At 38.9% G+C, this 20655-nt stretch overlaps 1 protein-coding gene across 3 annotated transcripts; it reads left to right on the top strand.

The window, feature by feature from the left end:
• Nucleotides 1-1169: 1169 nt before the first annotated feature.
• Nucleotides 1170-20146, top strand: LOC149004637 (Regulator of chromosome condensation (RCC1) family protein). 3 transcript variants are annotated; one of them, XM_089167711.1, is made up of 6 exons: nucleotides 1170-2292; nucleotides 3709-3918; nucleotides 10061-10171; nucleotides 11868-12236; nucleotides 12353-12460; nucleotides 18219-20125. In XM_089167711.1, the coding sequence occupies exons 1-6, from the start codon at nucleotides 1957-1959 to the stop codon at nucleotides 18561-18563; spliced, it is 1479 nt and encodes a 492-aa protein (XP_089023837.1). In that variant the 5' UTR covers nucleotides 1170-1956; the 3' UTR covers nucleotides 18564-20125. The 3 variants fall into 3 exon arrangements, with proteins under 3 accessions (XP_089023837.1, XP_089023838.1, XP_089023839.1); XM_089167712.1 differs by having other exon boundaries at nucleotides 2200-2287; nucleotides 18219-20141; XM_089167713.1 differs by lacking the exon at nucleotides 1170-2292 and adding an exon at nucleotides 9541-9628 and having other exon boundaries at nucleotides 3782-3918; nucleotides 18219-20146.
• The last annotated feature ends 509 nt before the right edge of the window (nucleotides 20147-20655 follow it).

Here is a 20655-nt window from a genome sequence, read left to right as displayed (position 1 = left end):
ATGGAATGATTCTTTGTAAAAGAAACCATTTAGATCTTGTTTTTGTGTAGAAACTTGTGAGAATACGAATGATTTTTCAGTTATATGTGGGTTGTACTAAATTTTTTTTATTGAACTAGATACTTATGAAAATGATTGAATTTATATATTATGAAATTCATATTTTGATAAATTTGCAAGGGATGGTGAAAATGGATGAACAAATCAAATTCTCTGGCTTGGTAGAAAGAATATAACTTTATCGTGGGCCTATGTTTTTACCTTTGCTAGGGTTTGTGGCAAGCTAAAAACGACCATATTTTTCAACAACAAGTGTGGACTCCAATGCAGGTTGCTATACAAGCAGGGAAGACTAGTACAATTTTTTTTGAAGCCCCTAGTCTCAAGAAAGCTTGGTGATAGCACCATTTCTCTACCTCATGCATCCCAACCGTCTCGGGGCCCACCTGATAGCCCATATATTTCAAGTTTTTTTTTTTAAATTTTTTTATTATTATTTTTTTATGACTCTGATACATCTTTTAAGGCCCCTGTAGGTGAGGCGGGCATAGGTTTTATCCCCAAGAACCATGCAAGCCAGCCTATTTTAGTTGTCTTCGAGCCCGACTGGGCGAGTTCAGCACTTATGGCAGAAACTTTCGCTATGTTCTTTGGTCTATTGTATACAATGGCTTGATTACGTCCATGTGGAATCGAATTCCAAGGTCTGATTCAATTGATTCAATGGTATGGCTCACTACCGTCCCACGACATTCAACCTATTGTGGTGGACAATTAGGCATATTAGTTCTTGTTTTTTGGATTGTAGTTTTTGCTATATTCCTACGAGGTCCACTATCAGTTGAATTCGGTTATAACTAAATGACTTACATGCAGGTCTTTTGTACTTGTGTTTCCTCAGCTTAGCTGTTTTAATAATAATAATAATAATAATATTAATAATAATAATGCGGATTAAAATATATCCACGTGGTAGAATTAACAGCGCAGGTTGTGCCTTCGTTGCGACGCTATTTGACAATCGCTACCAACTTCCTCTTAAAGATGGAAATTAATAAAATAATAACATCAATCACTGTAATCGAGCTACGTGGCACGTCTTCCACGATGGAAATTTGCTAATGGGCCCCACCCGTGTTGAAATCGTTGTCGAGACGACAGTGGAAAACGGCAATTCCCTGTTCCGCAGAGAGAGAAAATGTGTCTTCGTCGTAACCGAGTTCTCGATTTTCAGCTCGGATTTGCAGACTTCTTATAGTGGAAGATATCTCAGCAAAGCGTTAGTATTATAGTCGTTCTCAACCTTTACTCATTTATTCCTCTATCTTTATTTATTCTTTTTTCTTCTTTTACGGTGGAAAAAGACGAAATCGGTGCCGAAAAGCTGCAAAACGATTCTCTTTCTTCTTTTTCTCTCAATCGATCTCTGGTCAGATCCCACTTTCGATGCTTTTCTACGACTATATGTAGTCTTCCTATGAATCTCGCCATCACTGTTTGTTTGTTCCGTCTTAGTATTCTCTGTGCAAGTTTCAATTGATATTCGATCATAGAGTTCTCCTTTTGTAATTCAATAGTTTCTCTCGTCTATGCAATACTTCAGTTGTTTCTTTTCTAGTGAAGCAATTGGTTTTGAGTTCTGATCAAAATTCATAGGACATTTATTAAGGCGTAGGCGTGATTCCTTCCTTCTGATGTTTTATTTCACAAATATATTTCGATCTACGAATTTTTCGTCAAGACCTTCGTTTTTGTATTCGATTTCCTGTATATTTCTTCGATCCGGTGTATTTTTCATATGTTGTTTATACTGTTTAAGATTTCGCCTTAAAATTTGATATTGGAGGGTTAGTATCATCTGAGGTGCCTTTCGTGTCTCTTTGTCGACACATGTTTGTTCCAACCCTGTAAATCAGCCGATTTTGCTGTTGAAAGATCATAAAGTTTATTTCCCGGATGGCAGATCTGCATCGGTCAGCTTCTATTGAAGAATTGCCCTCTCATTTGATTTTAGAGATTTTGACTTCGGGTCGGTTGAGCGCGGGTGATCTCGCCTGTTTGGAGCAAACTTGTCGGATTTTTAGAGGAAGTCATGGAATTTTCACCAACGAGTTCCGGTCTTTTGTTGAGTTGGCTGCTTTCCAGCTATGTAGCTCCGATCCCATATTTGGTTTTCTACCTTCTAATGCTCAGGAAGAACTTTTTAATCGCTGCGGAAATTGGAAGCGTGTGCTGAGGTTCTTGCAGTCCGTGGGACAGTCTTCCAACACGGTCGAGACCGCAGCAGGCAATGTACTAGTTCTTTATTGTTGTTAATAGGAACCTTTCTTTTGACTTCTTATTATTTTCATACTTAGCCTTGGTTTATTTCTCAGGGGAATTTATTCATCATGTTAGATTTTTTTTGGCAAACGTTCATCATGTTAGAGTGATAATACTATAGCTTGTATGTGCCAACTTCTAACATTTTAAATCTTACTTTTAAGTTTTAACCTTAATTAAGGTCTTATGCAATATCATTGCTTTATTTAGTTATTTATTTAAAAATTTTTTCTGGGTAAACTTGGTAAAATGCTTAATTGGTTAGTAGTAAAAAGAAATAATTTTTACCAAAATAATTAAATAAATAAAGAAATAATCCACCACTTCAACGATGATGAGCTTATCTGATCTTCACCTTACCACCTTCCCCGGATCCACATCCTGTGTAATTCCTTCCCCTTCAATTCCCTCATAGGATTGTGCCATGTGGCATTAAGTACTCCAATGGTCACCCAATTCAAACTAGAGTTTAAATAAAATTCAAATTTAGTTTGAATTGGGTAACCATTGGATTACTTAATGGCCACATGGCACAATCCTATGAGGGAATTGTAGGGAAAGGAATTACAGAGGATGTGAATCCCCTTTCCCCCCGCCCCCGAAAAAAAAATATAAATAAATAAAAATAAAAATGAAAAAGTCTATCTCAACATCTTTTGAATGGTATCTTGCAGTGTCATAATGTGGAATATTATCCACAGACGCAGACATTATAACATTTTTTTGGGGCAAGATCATCATACCACTTTAAAGTTTAAACCACAGAAACTGTAAGGTCTTATATGGTGTCTGTTTGAAGTAGGGCAGGGTACGCCTGAACTTCTTTGTCAGACTTCTGGATCCCCTTGAGTAAAGGTGCATGCTTAGCCACTGCCCAGTGAGCATTGGAAGTCTGGGGCTGGATGTGCTGGACAAATCCTGATGCACACCCAATCAGCCATTGGGATGTCTGCAGCACAGCCCAGCCATCAGATGCCTCGCTGGGCTCCCCCAACTCAAAATAGAGGATCCATGCTCCTCCGTGTCTGTTTCCACTTACGTGAAATGATCTTGCTGCCCTCCAATGTATGATATTCTGTTGCATCTCATTGGTGTGCTCCCCTATGCTGCTGCTGAGAGAATTCTCTCTTTAAAAGTAGATATTGATATTAGATTGAAGGGTCCTAAGAGTGATATTTCTGAATTACCAGATTTTCTTTTACATAATTTTTTTCTGAATATCCTTGCCATTTTTATTTTCTTTACTTTTAATGATGAATCAATTGAAGTGGCATGAGCTTCACTATTTCACTAAATATTCTTTGTTTTCGTGTCCTACAAATGGTCATATTTGGGATTTTATTATTGCTTGGAAGCTGAATCAAAGTCTTGTTTTGAATTCCACAGATGCAGATTACCACTGGAGGATACCACACACTGTTGGTCAGTGGCTCATCAGTATACTGTTGTGGATCCAATCTATGTGGGGTTCTTGGTCAAGGTCCTGATACAACACAATGTGTGGCATTTAGCAAGATCAGTTTCCCATCTACATCTCAAGTAATACATGTATCAGCCTCCTACAATCACGCAGCTTTTGTTATGCAGTCTGGAGAGGTTTGTAACTACTAAAAGAGTATCACTTTCTTGAGTGCATTAAAGAAGTGGCTCTATCTTCTTTTTTATTACAGTTTTCTGGTTATGGTTGCTTTAGGCAACTTTATTCGGGCTCTATCTTTCCTTTTTATTACAATTTTCTGGTTATGGTTGCTTTAGGCAACTTTATTCAGCTAGAAATTCCACAATCCCCAACTTCTGCATTATGCTTGGAAAACAACTTACAGGTTTTTTTTAGTTTAAGTGAATCAGGTCCCACGTTTCATCCTCTTCTATTGTATGAGCTTATCAGGACTATTGAATTATTCCTGGAGACCTTATTGGTCCCATATAATTAATTACCCTCCAAAGTTGCAACAGCTACAGAAGTTTAAAGCTACCTTTGTAGCCCAGTTTGGTTATGGCTGGTAGATCCACAACATAAGCTATCTACTTATTGAGGATGCTAAAGGGAAGACACTGAGATAATAAGAAGGATTTCCATGTGATCTTTATTGACATGGAAGAACATATGATTGTGTTAGAGATGTAATCCGGCATGTTCTAATGAAGAGATGGATGTCAAATAAATATGTCGGGTGTAACTAAAGATGCGTGTAAAGGCATGGTGACCAGTGTAAGATCAGTGGGAGGTCAAGTCCAAGAATTCACGCCTATGATTTGGTCACTTCAGGGATCAGCTTTAATCCTGTGTCTATTCATAGTAGACTAAATGAGAGCCATTCAAGACAAGTTCCTGTTGTTAGTCTTCCTAATGATATTATTTTGGTGGATGAGACAAAGGGACGGATTGCAGCTAAGCTGGACTTATGATGAGCTAGGTTTGAAAAATGAACTTTAAGATTACTGAGATGGTCTTACGTTGGGAAAGAGAGATATTGCAAAGATCTAGGAGGAATAAAGTGGAATGAGAAGATTAGAAGTGACATGGGAGTTGTCTTTATCAATGACAAGCTCTAAAAGAGTTGTTGAGGTTGTATGATCATGTTGAACGGAGTCCTATGGACACCCCAGTTAGTAGGAGTGATATGCCCTTCAATAGGAGTGAAATGCCCTAGATTGAAGAAGATAAAAGATCTAGGGGCAGGCCTAAAATGACAATAGGAGACATTGTGAGGAAGGATATGCATACTCTAGGCCTTCTGCCTGCTATGATAGAGCCTATTATAAGGTGAGGATCCATGTCGCAGAACCCATTTAGCTGGGACTCTCCTGACTTACTTGGCTGTTCCTTTTTCCTCTTACTTCATTCATTCACCTTTCTTTGTCCCTTTTCTTTTTTGTTTCCATCTCTCGTTTGTCATCTCAGGACCCATTTAGCTGAGATTCTCATGACTTACTTTGCTGTTCCTTTTTCCTCTTAATTCATTCATTCACCTTTCTTTGTCCTTTTTCTTTTTTGTTTCCATCTCTCATTTGTCATTCTCCATTTTGTGGCCCTCATCTCATATCCAAAAGAGTTGTTGAGGTGCATGCTCATGTTAAAAGGAGGCCTAGTGATGAAACCATAGATCTAGGGTGAGGCTTTAGGTTTTAATCTCCCTAGAATGTGGCTGCCCAGGAGCATTCCAGCAATAGATAGAGGGGTTTTAGGGTTTCCAGTGGTGTTCAGAACCTTCTGAACCTCAATCTCAGATCTGGACCACTGATTATTTAGAATCACAGATTCAAAAATTTGAAGTTCAGAATTAGCTAGGGTTTTCCTTCAGTTCAGACCTGATAATGCCTGATCTGTAGGTCAGAAGTGGTTTCGAGAAAGATAGACTGAGATTTGATTCAATTAGGGTTTTTTTTTCTGAAAATCTTCAAAGTTCTGCAATTCTTCTGAAGAAGATGAAGTGCAGGAAATTTCAAACTTCAGAAATTCAGCTGATTTTGGGGAAACTAAGATTAGGAATATAACCTAGGGCTAGTGGCGACCAAAAAGAAGGTAAAGGGGTCTAATGGGGCTATGGTTTAGGAACTGCAGGTGGGGGAATTCTAGGTTAGTCGTGGGTAAGAGGGAGGAGTGGGAAGCCTGCAGGTGTGGGGAAGGGCCTGGGGGAGTCGTGGGATGTAGGGGAATGACCTAGAGTAGTCATGGGGTTGTAGAATGTTGCTCTGAAGGCACAGCAGCGCTAGGGTGCAAGAAAGGGGAGAGGTGGGAGAGGCTGCAGACAAGAGGGGAAGTGCTGGGAATGGGGTGTTTTTCTTACTTAGATACTCTAAAAGAAGCTTGAAGGCTTTGATGATGCTTGTACTCTGTGGGATTGATGAAGAAGATGAGAATTCTTAAGACAAACACTCAACCAAGGCCCCAATAAGGAGACCCTAGTCCTCAACTCAATCAATTCAATTAGTAACTGAGAATTAACATTGCATAAGAGGCTATTTATAGCCTAAAGTAACATACTCTGACTCAGCTTAGGAGATCCTTATCAGATAAGGATTCCATCAAACTAGGCTTTTATCAACACTTTATACTACGAGATTCCAGCCCTTAGATTGGAGTCTTGTTGACATACTTTATCTTTTAAGCATATGCTAATTAGATAACTTAAGACTAAAGCAAACAACTTAATTCAAAACAAATCTTAACTAGACTCAAACTGACTCAATGAATTACTGAAATAATTTCCTAAATTAAAATTTAGGAGTAAATTAAGGGCTAAAAGGCCCAAAGTACCCCCCTTGTAGGGTTTGGGCACTTCATGGAGGATTCTTAGATCCTTCCCTGGGCCCAAGTTAGGGTTTTGGCTAGGGGTTCTTTGTGTTCACAGCACCTAGGGACACCCCAATTGTTAGGAGTGATATGCCCTTCATTGAAGGAGGTAAAAGACCTAGGGGCAGGCCTAAAATGACCATAGGAAAAGTTGTGAGGAAGGGTGTGCATTGTGTAGGCTTTCTACCTGGAAGGATAGAGTCTATTGTAGGATGAGGATCCATGTCTCAGAACCCATTTAGCTGAGATTCTCCTGACTTTTTGTGCTGTGCCTTTTTCTTCTTCATTCTTTCAGCTTTCTTTGTCCCATTTCTTTTTAGTTTCCATCTCTATTTGTCATTTTCCATTTTATGGTTCCCATCTCATATCCAACCCTGCTTTATCCATCTAATCATTACCCTTTCTTTCTCTTGTTATGTATTAGTGTAGCTGACACCTTTAAGGTTGGGAAGGATGTGCTTCTTGTAGTATTTTATTGAACTAGAAATCCTGACTGCAGCGTGGTTTTGTGTTCTGCAAAAGGCTTATGACTTACTTGTTGTTGTTTCTGGTTGAAAGAGACTCATATAAAATATATAGATGAACAGGGGAAAGGTAATGAAACATTGGGGACTGCAAAGTGGCTGCTGGCGATGTTGTAGGGAAAGAATAGCAAGGTGGAGCGCTTTTTTTTTTTTTGGCCAGGGGGGGGGGGGGGGGGGGAGAGAGTAGCAAGGTGATAAGGTTGGGAAGCAGGAAGTGGCAAGGTGAGATAGAGAGAGAGGAGCCATATGAAACAAAGAGGAAAATCCATTAAGAGAGATTGATAGCTATACCTGCCTAAGAACCATCATGCAGACCACAATTTAGAATGACCTCTGATCGTCTCTGTAGTATTAGGAGAACCAGAACTCGTCCGTAAATTTAGTTAAATGAAACATCAAGCGGTTAAATCAAATCTCCATTTTCGATTTGTAATTCTCCAAACCAGCAAAATAAGCAAACTTTCCTGGGAAAAAATCCGCCAGCTTAGATATGGAGATGACAAGAAACCGTCTTGGTAGGAACCCATTTTTCCACTGTTCAAGGGAACATAGAATATAATAGGAAGTGTGGAGTCCACTGGAAAGGAATTGCTGTGATGTTAGATGAATTAAAAAAAAAGTTGAAATCTTAGCAGAACCAGAACCCTATCTTGCCTTTTTTGAGACACGTGTATCACAAACTGTGGAACAAAGCTCAAAAGTTCAAAATCCAAAATTTGGATAAAAAGGTGGAACCATTAACTACCATATCTCAGTCGATTCTAATCTACAAAAAGTTGATGTCGCCTTGCTGTCCTGCAAATGTTTGAATGTAGGGACTGAGTCTTTCCTAATCGCTTCTCCATATTTTCTTTCCCTTTGTTACGCATGCACTGTTTTCAGCGGATGGGGAAGAAAATCAGAATTTTGTGGAGATTATTATTATTATTATTATTATTATTTTAACCAGATCAGGTGCAAATTGACGTGAGGGTACATGTCTCTTCCGAATTTGGTTTTCATATAATTTTCTCTTTAATTGGGAAGCTGCTTTTTTTTTCTTCTTTTTTTTCCTGAAAAATTGTAACTTTCGTGGGAGTAGCATCAAAAGATGTATTAGATGAGAACAAGAATGGGTACTTTGGTCTGGTTCAAATGCTTCATCCCTCGTCACTCCCTAACCCTTTGGAGAGCCATTAACCTTGCTCTCCCGACCTAGTTCTTCCTTATTGGCCGCCATATCTCCGTTAACCCCAGTTGCATCCTTTATTGGAACGGTTTGAAAGACCTTGACCACCTCTTTTTTTCTTGCCCTTTCTCCAAATTGATCTGGGGGAAAGCCCTAGCCACCATCTGGCCCCGTTCGAGGCATACCTTCAGATTTCCTGTCATTGGCCTTGGATCTTGAGAAACTTTGTAGGATCCTCCATTTGCGATCGGATTGGTAAGCTAGTGTAATGTGCCTCTATCCATGACCTTTGGTGGGAGCGCAATCTTAGAAGATGGACCTCCAAATCCCGCTGTATAGATAAGATTTGGAATGCCATCTATTTTGATGTATCTTCTAAGCTGTTAGCTATCCCCCCCTGGTTGATGATTCCCTAAGGAACATGCTTATTGTTGTTTCCTGAGCTCTTCTTTTCGGTCTTCTGCTTAAAGACCTTGTATTCTTGCTTATTGTTGTTTAATATATTTATTTATTCATCCAAAAAAAAAAAAAGATTGGGTACTTTAGTCAAGGGATGAAGAGATATACACTAATACAGCTATGTTTGGATTTGACAGATATTTTGGGAGGAGGTGGGTATGACGGGGTGAAAGTTTAAATGGTTGGCTACTGAGGGGTGCTTAGTTTTGAAAGGTTATGTTCGGTGACAGGCAGTTGTGTTGCTTGGAAGATCTGATATTTTGGTCGAATTCTTGAGGGGTACTTTGTTTTGAAAGGATGCATTCTATAACAAGGGATATGTTGCTTAGTGGGAAGGATATTTTGGTCCAATGAAAGTTCGTCCATAACTGATTTGAGGTTTTACTTTTATATAGTAGAGTATGAAATGATTGATTTTGTTGGAGCAGTGCCCTGCATATCCAATAGTGTTCCAAGAACAAGATTGCATTCCAGTCATAGCTTGAGTTCAAGTAATGTGTTCAATCAGGTTGCTAGACAGCCTCTCATTGATTGGCAAAACCCTTATCTGTTGCTTGTCTCTTCTTGCATATTGTAATTGTCTAATGAATGCTGCCTGCATATGATGCTTTTTAAAACCCTCTTCATTGTGGTTTTAACATTTTTTAGGTGTTTTATTTTTAAAGTCTGTTGGACAGTCATTTTCTTTCTCAAATGAACAAGTTCTAATTGTCACTATGCCTTGTGACATTTAGAAATGAACTGATATTTAACAGCTTGCCACGTTGCAGTACATTGGTGGGTCCAAGCAATGAAGATCTTGCACCTGTCCTACTGGTCAAGTTGCAGGCTAAAACAGGCAGAGAATATGCATTAAAAGTATGTTCGAAGTTTTTGTAAAGTTATATTGACAAAAACCATTTTACTATTAATGGTAAAGGCCTTTTTGTGATTTTACGTGAGTCTGAAGTCACTTTTGAGGCACTTATTCTATTTGTTTTGGGCTAGTTCTTGATCAGTGTGGTGCAAGTGCTGTGTCTTCTATGACATGGACCCCCTAGCATACTTATGTCAGGACAGTTCATGAAGCATGTGATCATTATGAATATAGCAATTGATAGTGATGTTTATAATTTTCCCAAATTAATGCTCAATATATCCTATACATTAGGGGTCACCATGATGTTGTCTTTTGTCTAATGACACTCTGAGACCGTTAAATGGCCTGGGTCAGTTGGAACCTGGTATCCGTTTATGTTGTGGTCCAAATCTTCTGATGTTTTATTAAATATTGATTCTTTATTTATACAGGTATTCACTTGTGGAGACAATTCATCATTTTGTTGTGGTCATGGAGAAGCAGGACGTTCCATTTTTAGGCCCAGGCTTGTTGAAGCAATGAAAGGAATTCCATGCAAGCAGGTAGAACATGCAGGATCACAATTGTGTTGTAAATGCAAGGGTTTATTCATGGTTATGTTAATGAGAATTCTAAAGATAGCTTGAAATTTGATACATTGGTTCAATCATTACTCCAATAAAAAGTGCAAGTATCTATTCTGTATAGCCATATGAACTTGCATGAAGACGTGGGGTGGTAGCAGTTGATTGGGATAATTTAAACTTGCATGAGGACATCCTATATTATGTTCAAATTGGCAACTCAATCCTCTATTTATGACAACTTGTCAACTCAATACAAATGGATATGTGAATGATTAGTTTAGTGGCGTTTGATATATGGGCAATTTTGATATATGAATGATGACTTCAACATCAAATCAGCAATATATTGGTGTGGAACTATGTTAGTTTCATAATTATTTCATTTTTCTTGCCATGTTCAATTTGCGAACATTTCACTTTATTATGGTATTCATACTTTGCATGTGAACGTAGAGTCTTTTGAAAAAATTTCAGTTATTTATTCTTTTAGATTATTTTCTTATTTATTGACCTAGAAAAAGCTTATGATAGAGTCCCTAGAGCGTTAATTTGGCAAATACTAGAGAAAAGAAGTGTTGCAAGTAAATATATAGATATAGTTAAGGATATGTATGATGGTTCGGTGACTAGTGTTAGAACAGTGGGGGGACAAAGTAATGAATTCCCGATAACAGTTGGGCTACATCAAGGGTCAACTTTAAGCCCATATCTATTTGCACTGGTAATGGATGAATTAACCAAAGACATTCAAGATGAGGTCCCCTGGTGTATGCTTTTTGCGGATGATATTGTGTTGATTGATAAGCCCCAAGTGAGGATTAATACCAAATTAGAATCATGGAGATTAGCTTTGGAATCAAAAGGCTTTAAACTTAGTAGATCAAAGACAGAATATTTAGTTTGTAACTTTAGTCATAATCGGGCAGATGATGAGGTGGTGATACTTGACGATAAAGAGATTCCTCAGAGTGATTGTTTTAGGTACCTAGGTTCAATCATAAGTAAAAGAGGTGATTTAGAAGATGAGGTTATCCAAAGAATTAAAATAGGGTGGATGAAGTGGAGAGGTGCATCCGGGGTCTTATGTGATCGGCGTATTCCATTAAAGCTTCTAGGAAAATTTTATAGGACTGTTGTTCGACCAGCTATGATGTACGGTGCAGAGTGTTGGGCTGTTAAAAAAAATCATATAGATAAACTCAGTTTAGCAGAAATGAGGATGTTAAGATGGATGAGTGGCAAAACTAAGATGGATAAGATAAGAAACGATCATATTAGAGTTGGTCTAGGAGTTGCTCCCATAAGTGATAAGCTTAGAGAAAGTCGTTTGAGGTGGCACGGCCACGTTCAACGGAGACCTATAAATGCTCCTTTACGGAGAAGTGATATAATCCATATTGAAGGAACTAGAAGAGCTAGGGGTAGACCTAAGATAACCTTAGGAGAAGTGGTGAGAAATGATATGTATAGCTTAGGCCTTGTATCTAGCATAGCCTCGAACAGAACTGATTGGAGGGCAAGAATCCATGTAGCCGACCCCATTTAGTTGGGACAAGGCTTATTGTTGTTGTTGTTGTTGTTGTTGTTTCATCTAAGCCTTGATAGTTCTATTGTTTATTTTCTATCTCACTAAAACTGAGTTTGTATTGCTTTTCTTGTTTCCTATTGTCAGGCTGCTACAGGACATAGTTTTACTGTGTTTCTCACCAGGAAAGGCCACGTGTATACTTGTGGGACTAACGCCCATGGCCAGCTTGGTCACGGTGACACTCTAGATAGGCCCACCCCCAAAATTGTTGAGTTGCTTGAGGGAATTGGATGTGTAGTTCAGGTAGCTGCTGGGCCAAGTTACACTCTTGCTGTTACTAGTGATGGAACCGTCTACTCATTCGGATCTGGCTCTAATTTTTGTCTCGGTCATGGTGAACAACGTAATGAGCTCCAACCGCGTGCAATACAATCATTTAAGAGGAAGGGTATTCATGTAGTCCGTGTCTCTGCTGGGGATGAACATGTGGTAGCACTTGATTCCAGTGGCTTTGTTAGTCTCTTTACTCTAAGGAAACTGGGTACTTTTATTCAATTTAAGATGCTCTTAATATATTGATATTTCTGGTAGTAACTATCATGGTATTTGCTTATAAATGGAGCTTGCAGGTATACACATGGGGCAAAGGTTATTGTGGTGCATTGGGTCATGGAGATGAGATTGACAAGCCAACTCCAGAAATGTTGAGAAATCTCAAGGACACACTCGCTATACAGGTTGGGATGATTTTCCTTATTTGGATGTCTTTCTCAGCAGAAAATTTGACTTAGTATAACTCGAGGAAAATGATTAAATTGCTATCTGCTTTGTTTTTCAGTTAAGGAAAATAGATGTCTTTCTAATAATTATCCTGTAACTGAGCAGTTTCAGATCACGGAGTCAACAACTCTGTGTATCTGGGCATGATTGCCAGGTGCATAACCCTGTCCCCTGCCCCACAAAAAGTCTCGTCTTATCTAGGATCTCATTGGGAAGACAAAGCTCCTATCACGGGCATTGACTGAGCAATCTTTGCCTCAGTTGCCTGTGGTCTCTAGTGTGCAAGCTTGGTTTAAAGGATGAAGGCAGGGATAAAGGAACAGCATTTTTCTCGAATTACCCTGATTATGAACCCCCTCCCAAGAAAAATAATGTTCCACAACCTTCGTGCGCCTACTATTATATGCCTTAACAGGCCCTTTCCCTGAACTTCGACTCTCCAGCCCGTAACCTAGGTAATTGAGTAGTTCGATTTTTGAGTTGATTAGGCTTCTTAAGGCCCTGTTTTCCGATTCCTTTTCTTGTCCTAGTTGCATCATTAGGTCCAAGTCCATGGGCGTAATTAACCCAAACCCGAGCTGGTGCTTAACCACTGCTCCAGCGAACCACCTTTCTTGGATTTCTCTTCTCCAACGAGCTCCATTACTATGATTAAAACCCTAATCTTTGCGTCCACTTTCAGCGCCAAACGTGTGATAGCCGCCTCCTCTCGATTGATCTTGCTCCTCAACTACCCCCACCTCGCTAATATACTCCACTTCCAGCGATGCACCCAGCCATGATTGTCCTCTTTCGCGTTCACTGCCCTCACCTAGGGGGGTTCCACTGGTGCTTGCTTCGCCTAGCCGATCCCCCCCTGAACCGATGGTGCTTCTCCCACTTGCCATTCGCATTGGCCTTTGCATCAGGACTCGCCCTGTTATTCTTCTCTCTTCTAGATCTGCCACCCACAATCCAGAAGTTTAGCACTTCTCCACTCCACCTCCTTTTCTGGATTCACACTTCCCAACCTCTTGTTCTCATTGACCTTCTCCTTCTCAAACTCTTGCTCTGTCTGCTGTTCTACTGGGATTTGTTCAACATCCAGCTTAAGTTTCAGAGCTTCCTTGAAACTTGACCAGTTAAATGCCGCCAACTTTTCTAATAAACCCAGTCTAAGGCGTCCCCTTCCAGGTGTTGGAGAGCCACACCCAATTGATATTGATACTCAACTTGATGTTCCACATGGAAAAGTATTATCTCCCCAAGAACATCCAGCTTAAGTTTCATAGCTTCCTTGAAACTTGACCGGTTAAATGCAGCCAACTTTTCTAGTAAACCCAGTCTAAGGCGCCCCCTTGCAGGTGTTGGAGAGCTGCACCCAATCGATATTGATACTCAACTTGATGTTCCAGATGGAAAAGTATTATCTCCCCGAGTGATCCATTCACAGTCCCTTTACTAAAAAACATGGGCAATCCGGTCTTCATCTTCTTCCCTCAGATCAAGCTCACTTTCATAACAGTTTGATAGGAACCCACTAATGGCAATGGAAATAATCAACTTCAAATACAAAAACTATTACAAGACAAGTAAGCAAGCGAGATGATCTGGTTTTGATGGTTCCAGTCACCCCCTACAGCACATTGCTGCCCCTCAGCCAAAGGCTGCCTAAAACACTCGTAAACAACCAATATCCTTTCCTCACATCCCTCCCCCCATATAACTCACTATGAGTCAGTTATGGTAACTTCCCCACTCTCTTTCCTCCATGGCTCCACATGTCCTGCCCCCTGGGGCCCTAACAGCACATACATTGCATTTCAACGTGAAAAGAAGTAAAAGATTTGTGCACTAACAAATCTTATATTCAACCATGGAAACCATATAGATTATTCAATGCCCCCGAGCAATTTCCACGAGCTCAATCACAGTTTCAAAAACTGTCCACAGAGAGAGAAGAAGCACCAAACTGGCTGGGGCAACCCTAATAATTTTCGAAAATGGAGATTCCTAAATTAAAGCTAAGCAACTAAAAAATAGAAACTTCCTATAAGCCAGCACTGGATGGAGTTTGGGGCTTTTTTGGGTGGGCCAGATAAAGTTTTTCAGCTCAGGAGGATTAGGGAATGGATACATTATTGAGGCATTGCTGTTCAGGCTCCACACTGGTATAGATCAAGCCCCCCTTTCAAAGACCCAACTCATAGAGATATCGTGCAATCAGGAAGACTTGTTTGATTTACTCCTGCATCGGGAACATAAAGCATGGCCGTTAAATCATATCCCCCTTTTGGTAGACCTAACTACTTGTATTAAGGACATAAACCTTAGTCTTTTTAAGTCCCCCACACTTCAAGGATGGTTTACTAACTTAGCTATCAAATCCTTCGCAAAATATTAGGATGGATTGAATATTTTGGATACCAGCATATGTAGCTGTGCTTCCTAAGTAATATAAATATTTTCTCTCTTTAAAAAAAGTAAAAAAATAAGAAACTAATAAGGTTGTATGGAATCCAGTCTTCTCGACAAGTATGAATAGTAAGGAAAGAAGGAAACAAAATAGAAGCTACTAGCTACCTGGACTTGATAACTAAGAACCTATTACAAAACTGAAGCCAAGTGATTAGTAGCCTCTTAAGAGAATAATTGTTTTTTTATTTTTTATTTAAATTGGGTGTGAGGTGAGGGGGAGCTTGACAAAACTAAGATTGAAAATGGGGGTAGGACAGACTGGTTTTTTGTATTTAAATTAATTAAAAAAAAAGCTATTATTAGCAAAATAAGTCTCTTAATGTTAAAAGGCATGTTGGTCAACAAAGTTTTAATACTAGTAGCTTGGGTTTAAATGCAAATTCTTTGGGAATACAAGGGTAGTACATGTAATTTTACAAGTTGAATGGTTGAAAATGAAAATACACCATACCTCAGGGAGGTAAACATAAATTTTCCTTCTAACATTTGATCTTCACACCAGCTGTATGTATCAGTCTCCAATCCCCTGTTCCCGTGAACAGTAACTCAGATACTGTTCATTTGACTGTTGAGTCTTCTTTTGTTTTTATAAGTTTTGTCTTGTTCACTTATTATCTTCATACTTTTCTCTTGCCTGTGTTGCATTAGATGATACTCCACCAAACTAGCAATATCACTAGACGATGCTGCCTCTCACAACTTTAGAACCTCACAACCTTGCTGGGTGGGTTTTGGGGCTTGTTCCTGCGTGTACATATTGACTTGTGATCTACGTCACCTAGGTTTTGGCTGGTGGTAATTTTGGGTGCTATTGGTGATGCTTCGAGCTTCAAGAGAGCTCATATTCCCCCACAGGGATTCCTTAAAAATAGCTAAGTGACTAAAATAGAAACTTCCTAGATGTAAATTAGAGAAGATAGAAAAGAGTAAGAGAGGAGAGAAAAGTCATGATATAAAGGAACAAAACACCATCGAAAATTAGCGCCTGGCACTAAGTCTCAGTTATTTTCTAGATCATTTTGCCCTTTAACACTATAATGTAGCTGCCATACATCAAATGAGGGGCTTCTAAAAACAAAAGGTTGAAACAAATTGAAGTTAGAAACTAATAAGGTTTTATAGAATCCAGTCTTGACAACAAGGATGGATACTAAGTAAAGAAACAATCAAAATAGAAACTAGTAGCTACCTGGACTTGATAACTGAGAACCAGTCACAGAACTGAAGCCAAGTAATTAGCAGCCTCTAAGAAATTGATTTTTTTTTAAATCAATTTAGTTGGGTGGGAGGTCAAGGAGAGGTAAGGGGAGCATGACAAAAGTAAGATAGAAATTGGGGAGGATGGACTGTTTTTTTTCCTTTTAAATTAATAAAAAGAACAACCATTTTTAACAAAATAAGTTTCTCTTATTGTTAAGGGCATTAGTCAACAAAGTTGTTATGCTAATACCTTAGGTTTAAGTGTCAATCCTTTTGGATTACAAGTATGGTGAATGTACTTTTAAAAGTTTGTGGGTGAATACGAAAGTAAACCATACCTCAACGGAGGTATGTGTAAATTTTCTTTTACTATTTGATCTCCACACCAGCTATATGTATCACTCCAGTAACTGTTCATGCGAGTACTAGTAGTAGTAACACACTGTTCGTGTGAGCATTAACTCTTCTTTTGTTATTATAAGTTTTGTCTTGTCCAGTTATTACCTTGATGCTTTTCCCTGGTCTGGGCTGCTTTGGATGATACTCCACTAAACCAGCAAAAATGACTTGTGTCGTGTCATTATCAAACCAGGCTGCTTCTCACAACTGTTGAACTTCATGAGCTTGCCGGGTGAGTTTTGGGGCTTGTTCCTGCGTGTGCATATTGACTTGTGATCAACGTCACCTAAGTTTTGGCTAGTGGTAATTTTGGGTGCTATTGGTGATGCTTTCAGCTTCAAGAGAGCTCATATTTTCCCATGAGAACTGCTTGTATTCATCCAGCAGATTCACATGATAGCCTTTTTTTTTTTCTTCCAATTTTTTAAATGGAATCTCTCTTTATCCAATAGAGTTCCGAACTTGGTTTGAGATCTCATGAGATCTCGTGATATATCTCTCAATATATCTCGCTTTTTTAAGAAGGCGAGATGAGGTGAAGGGCGAGACGAGATGGAGGGCAAGATTCCCACATCTCGCTCGAGACCTCGCCAAATCTCCTCATATCTCGCTGAAACTCTTAATTTTCGTCGATTTTTTGCGGATTTCAACTGGATTTTCACTTGCAACTATCATTAGCACATCTACAACACCAAAGGAAAATCAATCATTTTATGCTTGTCTCATAAACTTATGACTTATGTAAAATTTCTAATGATTGTATAATTTTATAATTCTATTCTCGAGAGTCGAGTTTTTGATACTCATATGGATGGAATTTTGATAACATTTAAGTTATTTGATACACTTACTTTTCATTTATAAGCCTTAAAGGTTCTATATTTTATGTTATATAACCTTGCATTCCCCAATCCTGAAGCATTTTTGTTTCACACTTAGGGTCAACTTAGAACTCATACTTAGGGTTGTTTCCTAACAAATCCAGGGCCACCAGTGTGTTCAAAGGGACTAAATTAGGCTAACTACTAAGTTTGAGCCCAACCTAGACTCTAAAACCCATCGAGATTGACCATCAAGTTGGCCCAAAAAAAAAGACCATCTTTTGACTGAGATCTTGCCAACTCGGTCAAGATCTTGGTTTTTGGAAAGGGCGAGATCTCACTCTCGAGCGAGTTCTTGAACCATGGTTCTAAAGAGAGGGAGAGAGAGAGAAGAAAAGGAGAAATTTGAATGCGATGCTCAAACTATAGTGCTCTGGTGCCAAGTTGCTATTTATGAAAGAGAAGAGAAGTGGGTGGGAGAGTATTCTCAACTCATCCCGTTATTAATACACATAAATGTAATGCCAAATTACATTTATGCCCTGTGTTAATATAAAACAACTGAGATAAATTGAAAAGAGCAATATCAACTTACAACATGATGGCTTTGTGCCTAAAATGCCCCTGTTAATTACCACAAATTCAAGATTTGATTTCTGTTTTGTATCAGTTGATTTAATTATCTTAGTCGTCCATCAGTGAGCCGGTTCCTCAATCATTTCCTCTGTTGCTTTTTGTTTCTTCAAATTTTTTCTTTGCACGACTGATAAGTTTGTAGTCAATAGTGACATCCTAATCTTTTGGTGCTGGTATTCTCCTTTATCTTGACTTGGTGCAGATCTGTGCGAGAAAGAGGAAAACTTTTGTTCTTGTGGACAATGGCTCTGCTTTCGGTTTTGGTTGGATGGGATTTGGGAGCTTAGGGTTTGCTGACATGGGAGCCTCTGAAAAAGTTATGAAGCCCCGAGTTCTTGATAGCTTAAAAGCACACCGTATCTCTCAAATTAGCACAGGGCTTTACCACACTGTTTTGGTCACCAGCAAGGGCCTCATTTTTGGCTTTGGGGACAATGAAAGGGCACAACTTGGTCATGATTCATTGAGAGCATGCCTCAGACCTACTGAGATTATCGTCCAGGAAGCACAGTTAGATGTTGCAGAAAGCATAACATTTAAGACATGAGGATTTGTAGTTTAGTACTTTGTAAGGAGCTGCAGTTCACTTGGCATCTCAGGGGTAAGTTTCAGATGAAGTTCCGAAAATCAGTAATGTTTGATCCAGTGCTGAACCATGTCAATGGTGGTAATATCAACTTAGAAAACATTAGGTAATGAGATTCCTTCATCATGCATCTGTCAGTACTGTTTGAAATTTGTGCACAATAATTCTTCATGATGCCACTGCTAAATTTTGAGTCATGATTTGTGAATTTAATTTACAGACTACAATTTTCTATGATGCCAAAAGTAACTGCCACTCTTATGTCCCTCGGACAACACCCATCCCCCTACCCTTTTTTGACCCCTTTTACTTTGCCTTTGAGGGAAAAGCTGCTACAGAGGCTTTCAGTTTGATGAAAGAAGTCTGAGACTGGAGAACAAGCAGTTCCCTCAAGATTGAATCAAAAACATCAAGCTGTTATGAAGGCTTTTCTTGATTACAGAGTAAAATGGAAAACTGTCTTTGCATCCTAAAACATCTAGAAGCCCCCATGAAAGGTGAACTATTAGCCGTCCATCCTATGGAATCCAAAACTTGATACAATGCCTGTACCTTGGTCACCATCCTGTTGCTTTCATGTTGAAACTTAGGGACAGGGATAGAAAGGGTGCTTTGCTCATAGGATGATGGTTTCTGTTATATTTGCTTCTTCACCCCACCTGGAGTGTACAACACTGAGAAAATTATTCTGGTGTTTGCAATGAAAAGTTGGTTCGAATATGGCCATTTCTGTTTCCTGAATGACTTCTTTTCCGTTTCTGGTGCAATGGTAGTAGATGCAATTAATCTAATTTGCAAAAGCAGGTTATACTAGTGATCTGTTGATATCCTGTATCTCTTCATCTTCCTCTCTTAGGAGGTAAGTCATTTCAAAAGGAGCAATTTAGGAGAACACATTGTGTTATGCTTGTTTACCTATCCCTCTCCAATGGAGGCTGTATTCCTACCCAAAATCACACACATGGAATTGGTTTCTTTCGATCCAACGGAGTTGTTCTATAATCTTGGAAAATAAAATTGAAAGGATGAACATAAATTGCTCCTTCACCAATAAAAACTCGATTACTTGCATTGCTAGAATTATAGACACTTCACAGCAGGAGAGTGAACACGGGGTTGAGTCATCGTCTATGTGGCTCACATAAGTTCCCGCATGTTCTAGTGCATTCCAGCATAGATCCCTGGTCGCACTCCTTTTTGACACAAGACACCATAACTTCGCAATTGAAGCATGTGTATTGTATGATAAACCGTTGACTTCATAACAAGAAATGAATTAACTTCTAGACGTCGGTCTTGTTATGTGCAAAATAAAGTAAAAATCGGCTTCACAATTGACTTACTAAGAATGTATAAAAGACGTAGGCTTTAGCTAATGATTTCATATTTATTGAATTTATCATAAACATTCACACACAAGAGAACTCACGAATTAACGTGGTTCAGCATTCATTGTGAAACTTACATCCACGGCAAGAAAACCCCAATCAACGTACTTCTGAGTGAGGCTTCATTATCTTTAAATAGAAAATAATAAGAATTTACAAGAAGTTAAATTCTAATATGACTCCCTTTCTCTGTTAGTCTCCTAGGAGACTAGGAGACTAGCAAGTTACATTTATAACACTCCCCTTCAAGTTGGATCGAAGACATTATTTGAGATCAACTTGCTCAATGCAATTTGAAACAATCCCTTTGACAAGGCTTTGGTAAAGACATCTGCAAATTGATTTTCACTTCTTACATAAGGGGTTTCTATAGTTCCATCCTAAAATTTCTCACGAACAAAATGATAATCAACTTCAATGTGTTTAGTTCTTTCATGAAACACTGGATTAGAGGCAATGTGTGTAGCCGCTTGATTGTCAGAGAACAACTTCATGGGTTTTTTAGAACCTCTCACCCCCAATTATTGAAGTAGGGCACCAATCTAGACTAATTCACTAGTGGCAGACGACATTGCTCGTTATTCTGCTTCGCATTAGAACGAGCGACAACATTTTGTTTTTTACTTCTTCAAAAGACTAAATTTTCTCCTACAAAAAGCCAGTAG

This window comes from Hakea prostrata, chromosome 9 (assembly GCF_041222555.1).
Source record: "Hakea prostrata isolate BN-2017 chromosome 9, UWA_Hpros_2, whole genome shotgun sequence".
NCBI classification, from domain to species: domain Eukaryota; kingdom Viridiplantae; phylum Streptophyta; class Magnoliopsida; order Proteales; family Proteaceae; genus Hakea; species Hakea prostrata.
Note: the sequence above shows the minus strand (reverse complement) of the source record. Positions and strands in the feature narration are given on the sequence as shown.

What these genes read in the sequence shown, in the direction of transcription:
- LOC149004637 (XM_089167711.1), top strand. Translation starts at nt 1,957, where the DNA reads ATGGCAGATCTGCATCGGTCAGCTTCTATTGAAGAATTGCCCTCTCAT. An exon ending in TCGAGACCGCAGCAGGCAAT is followed by an intron (nt 2,293 to 3,708) that starts GTACTAGTTCTT and finishes TGAATTCCACAG; the next exon opens with ATGCAGATTACCACTGGAGG. An exon ending in AAGGAATTCCATGCAAGCAG is followed by an intron (nt 10,172 to 11,867) that starts GTAGAACATGCA and finishes TCCTATTGTCAG; the next exon opens with GCTGCTACAGGACATAGTTT.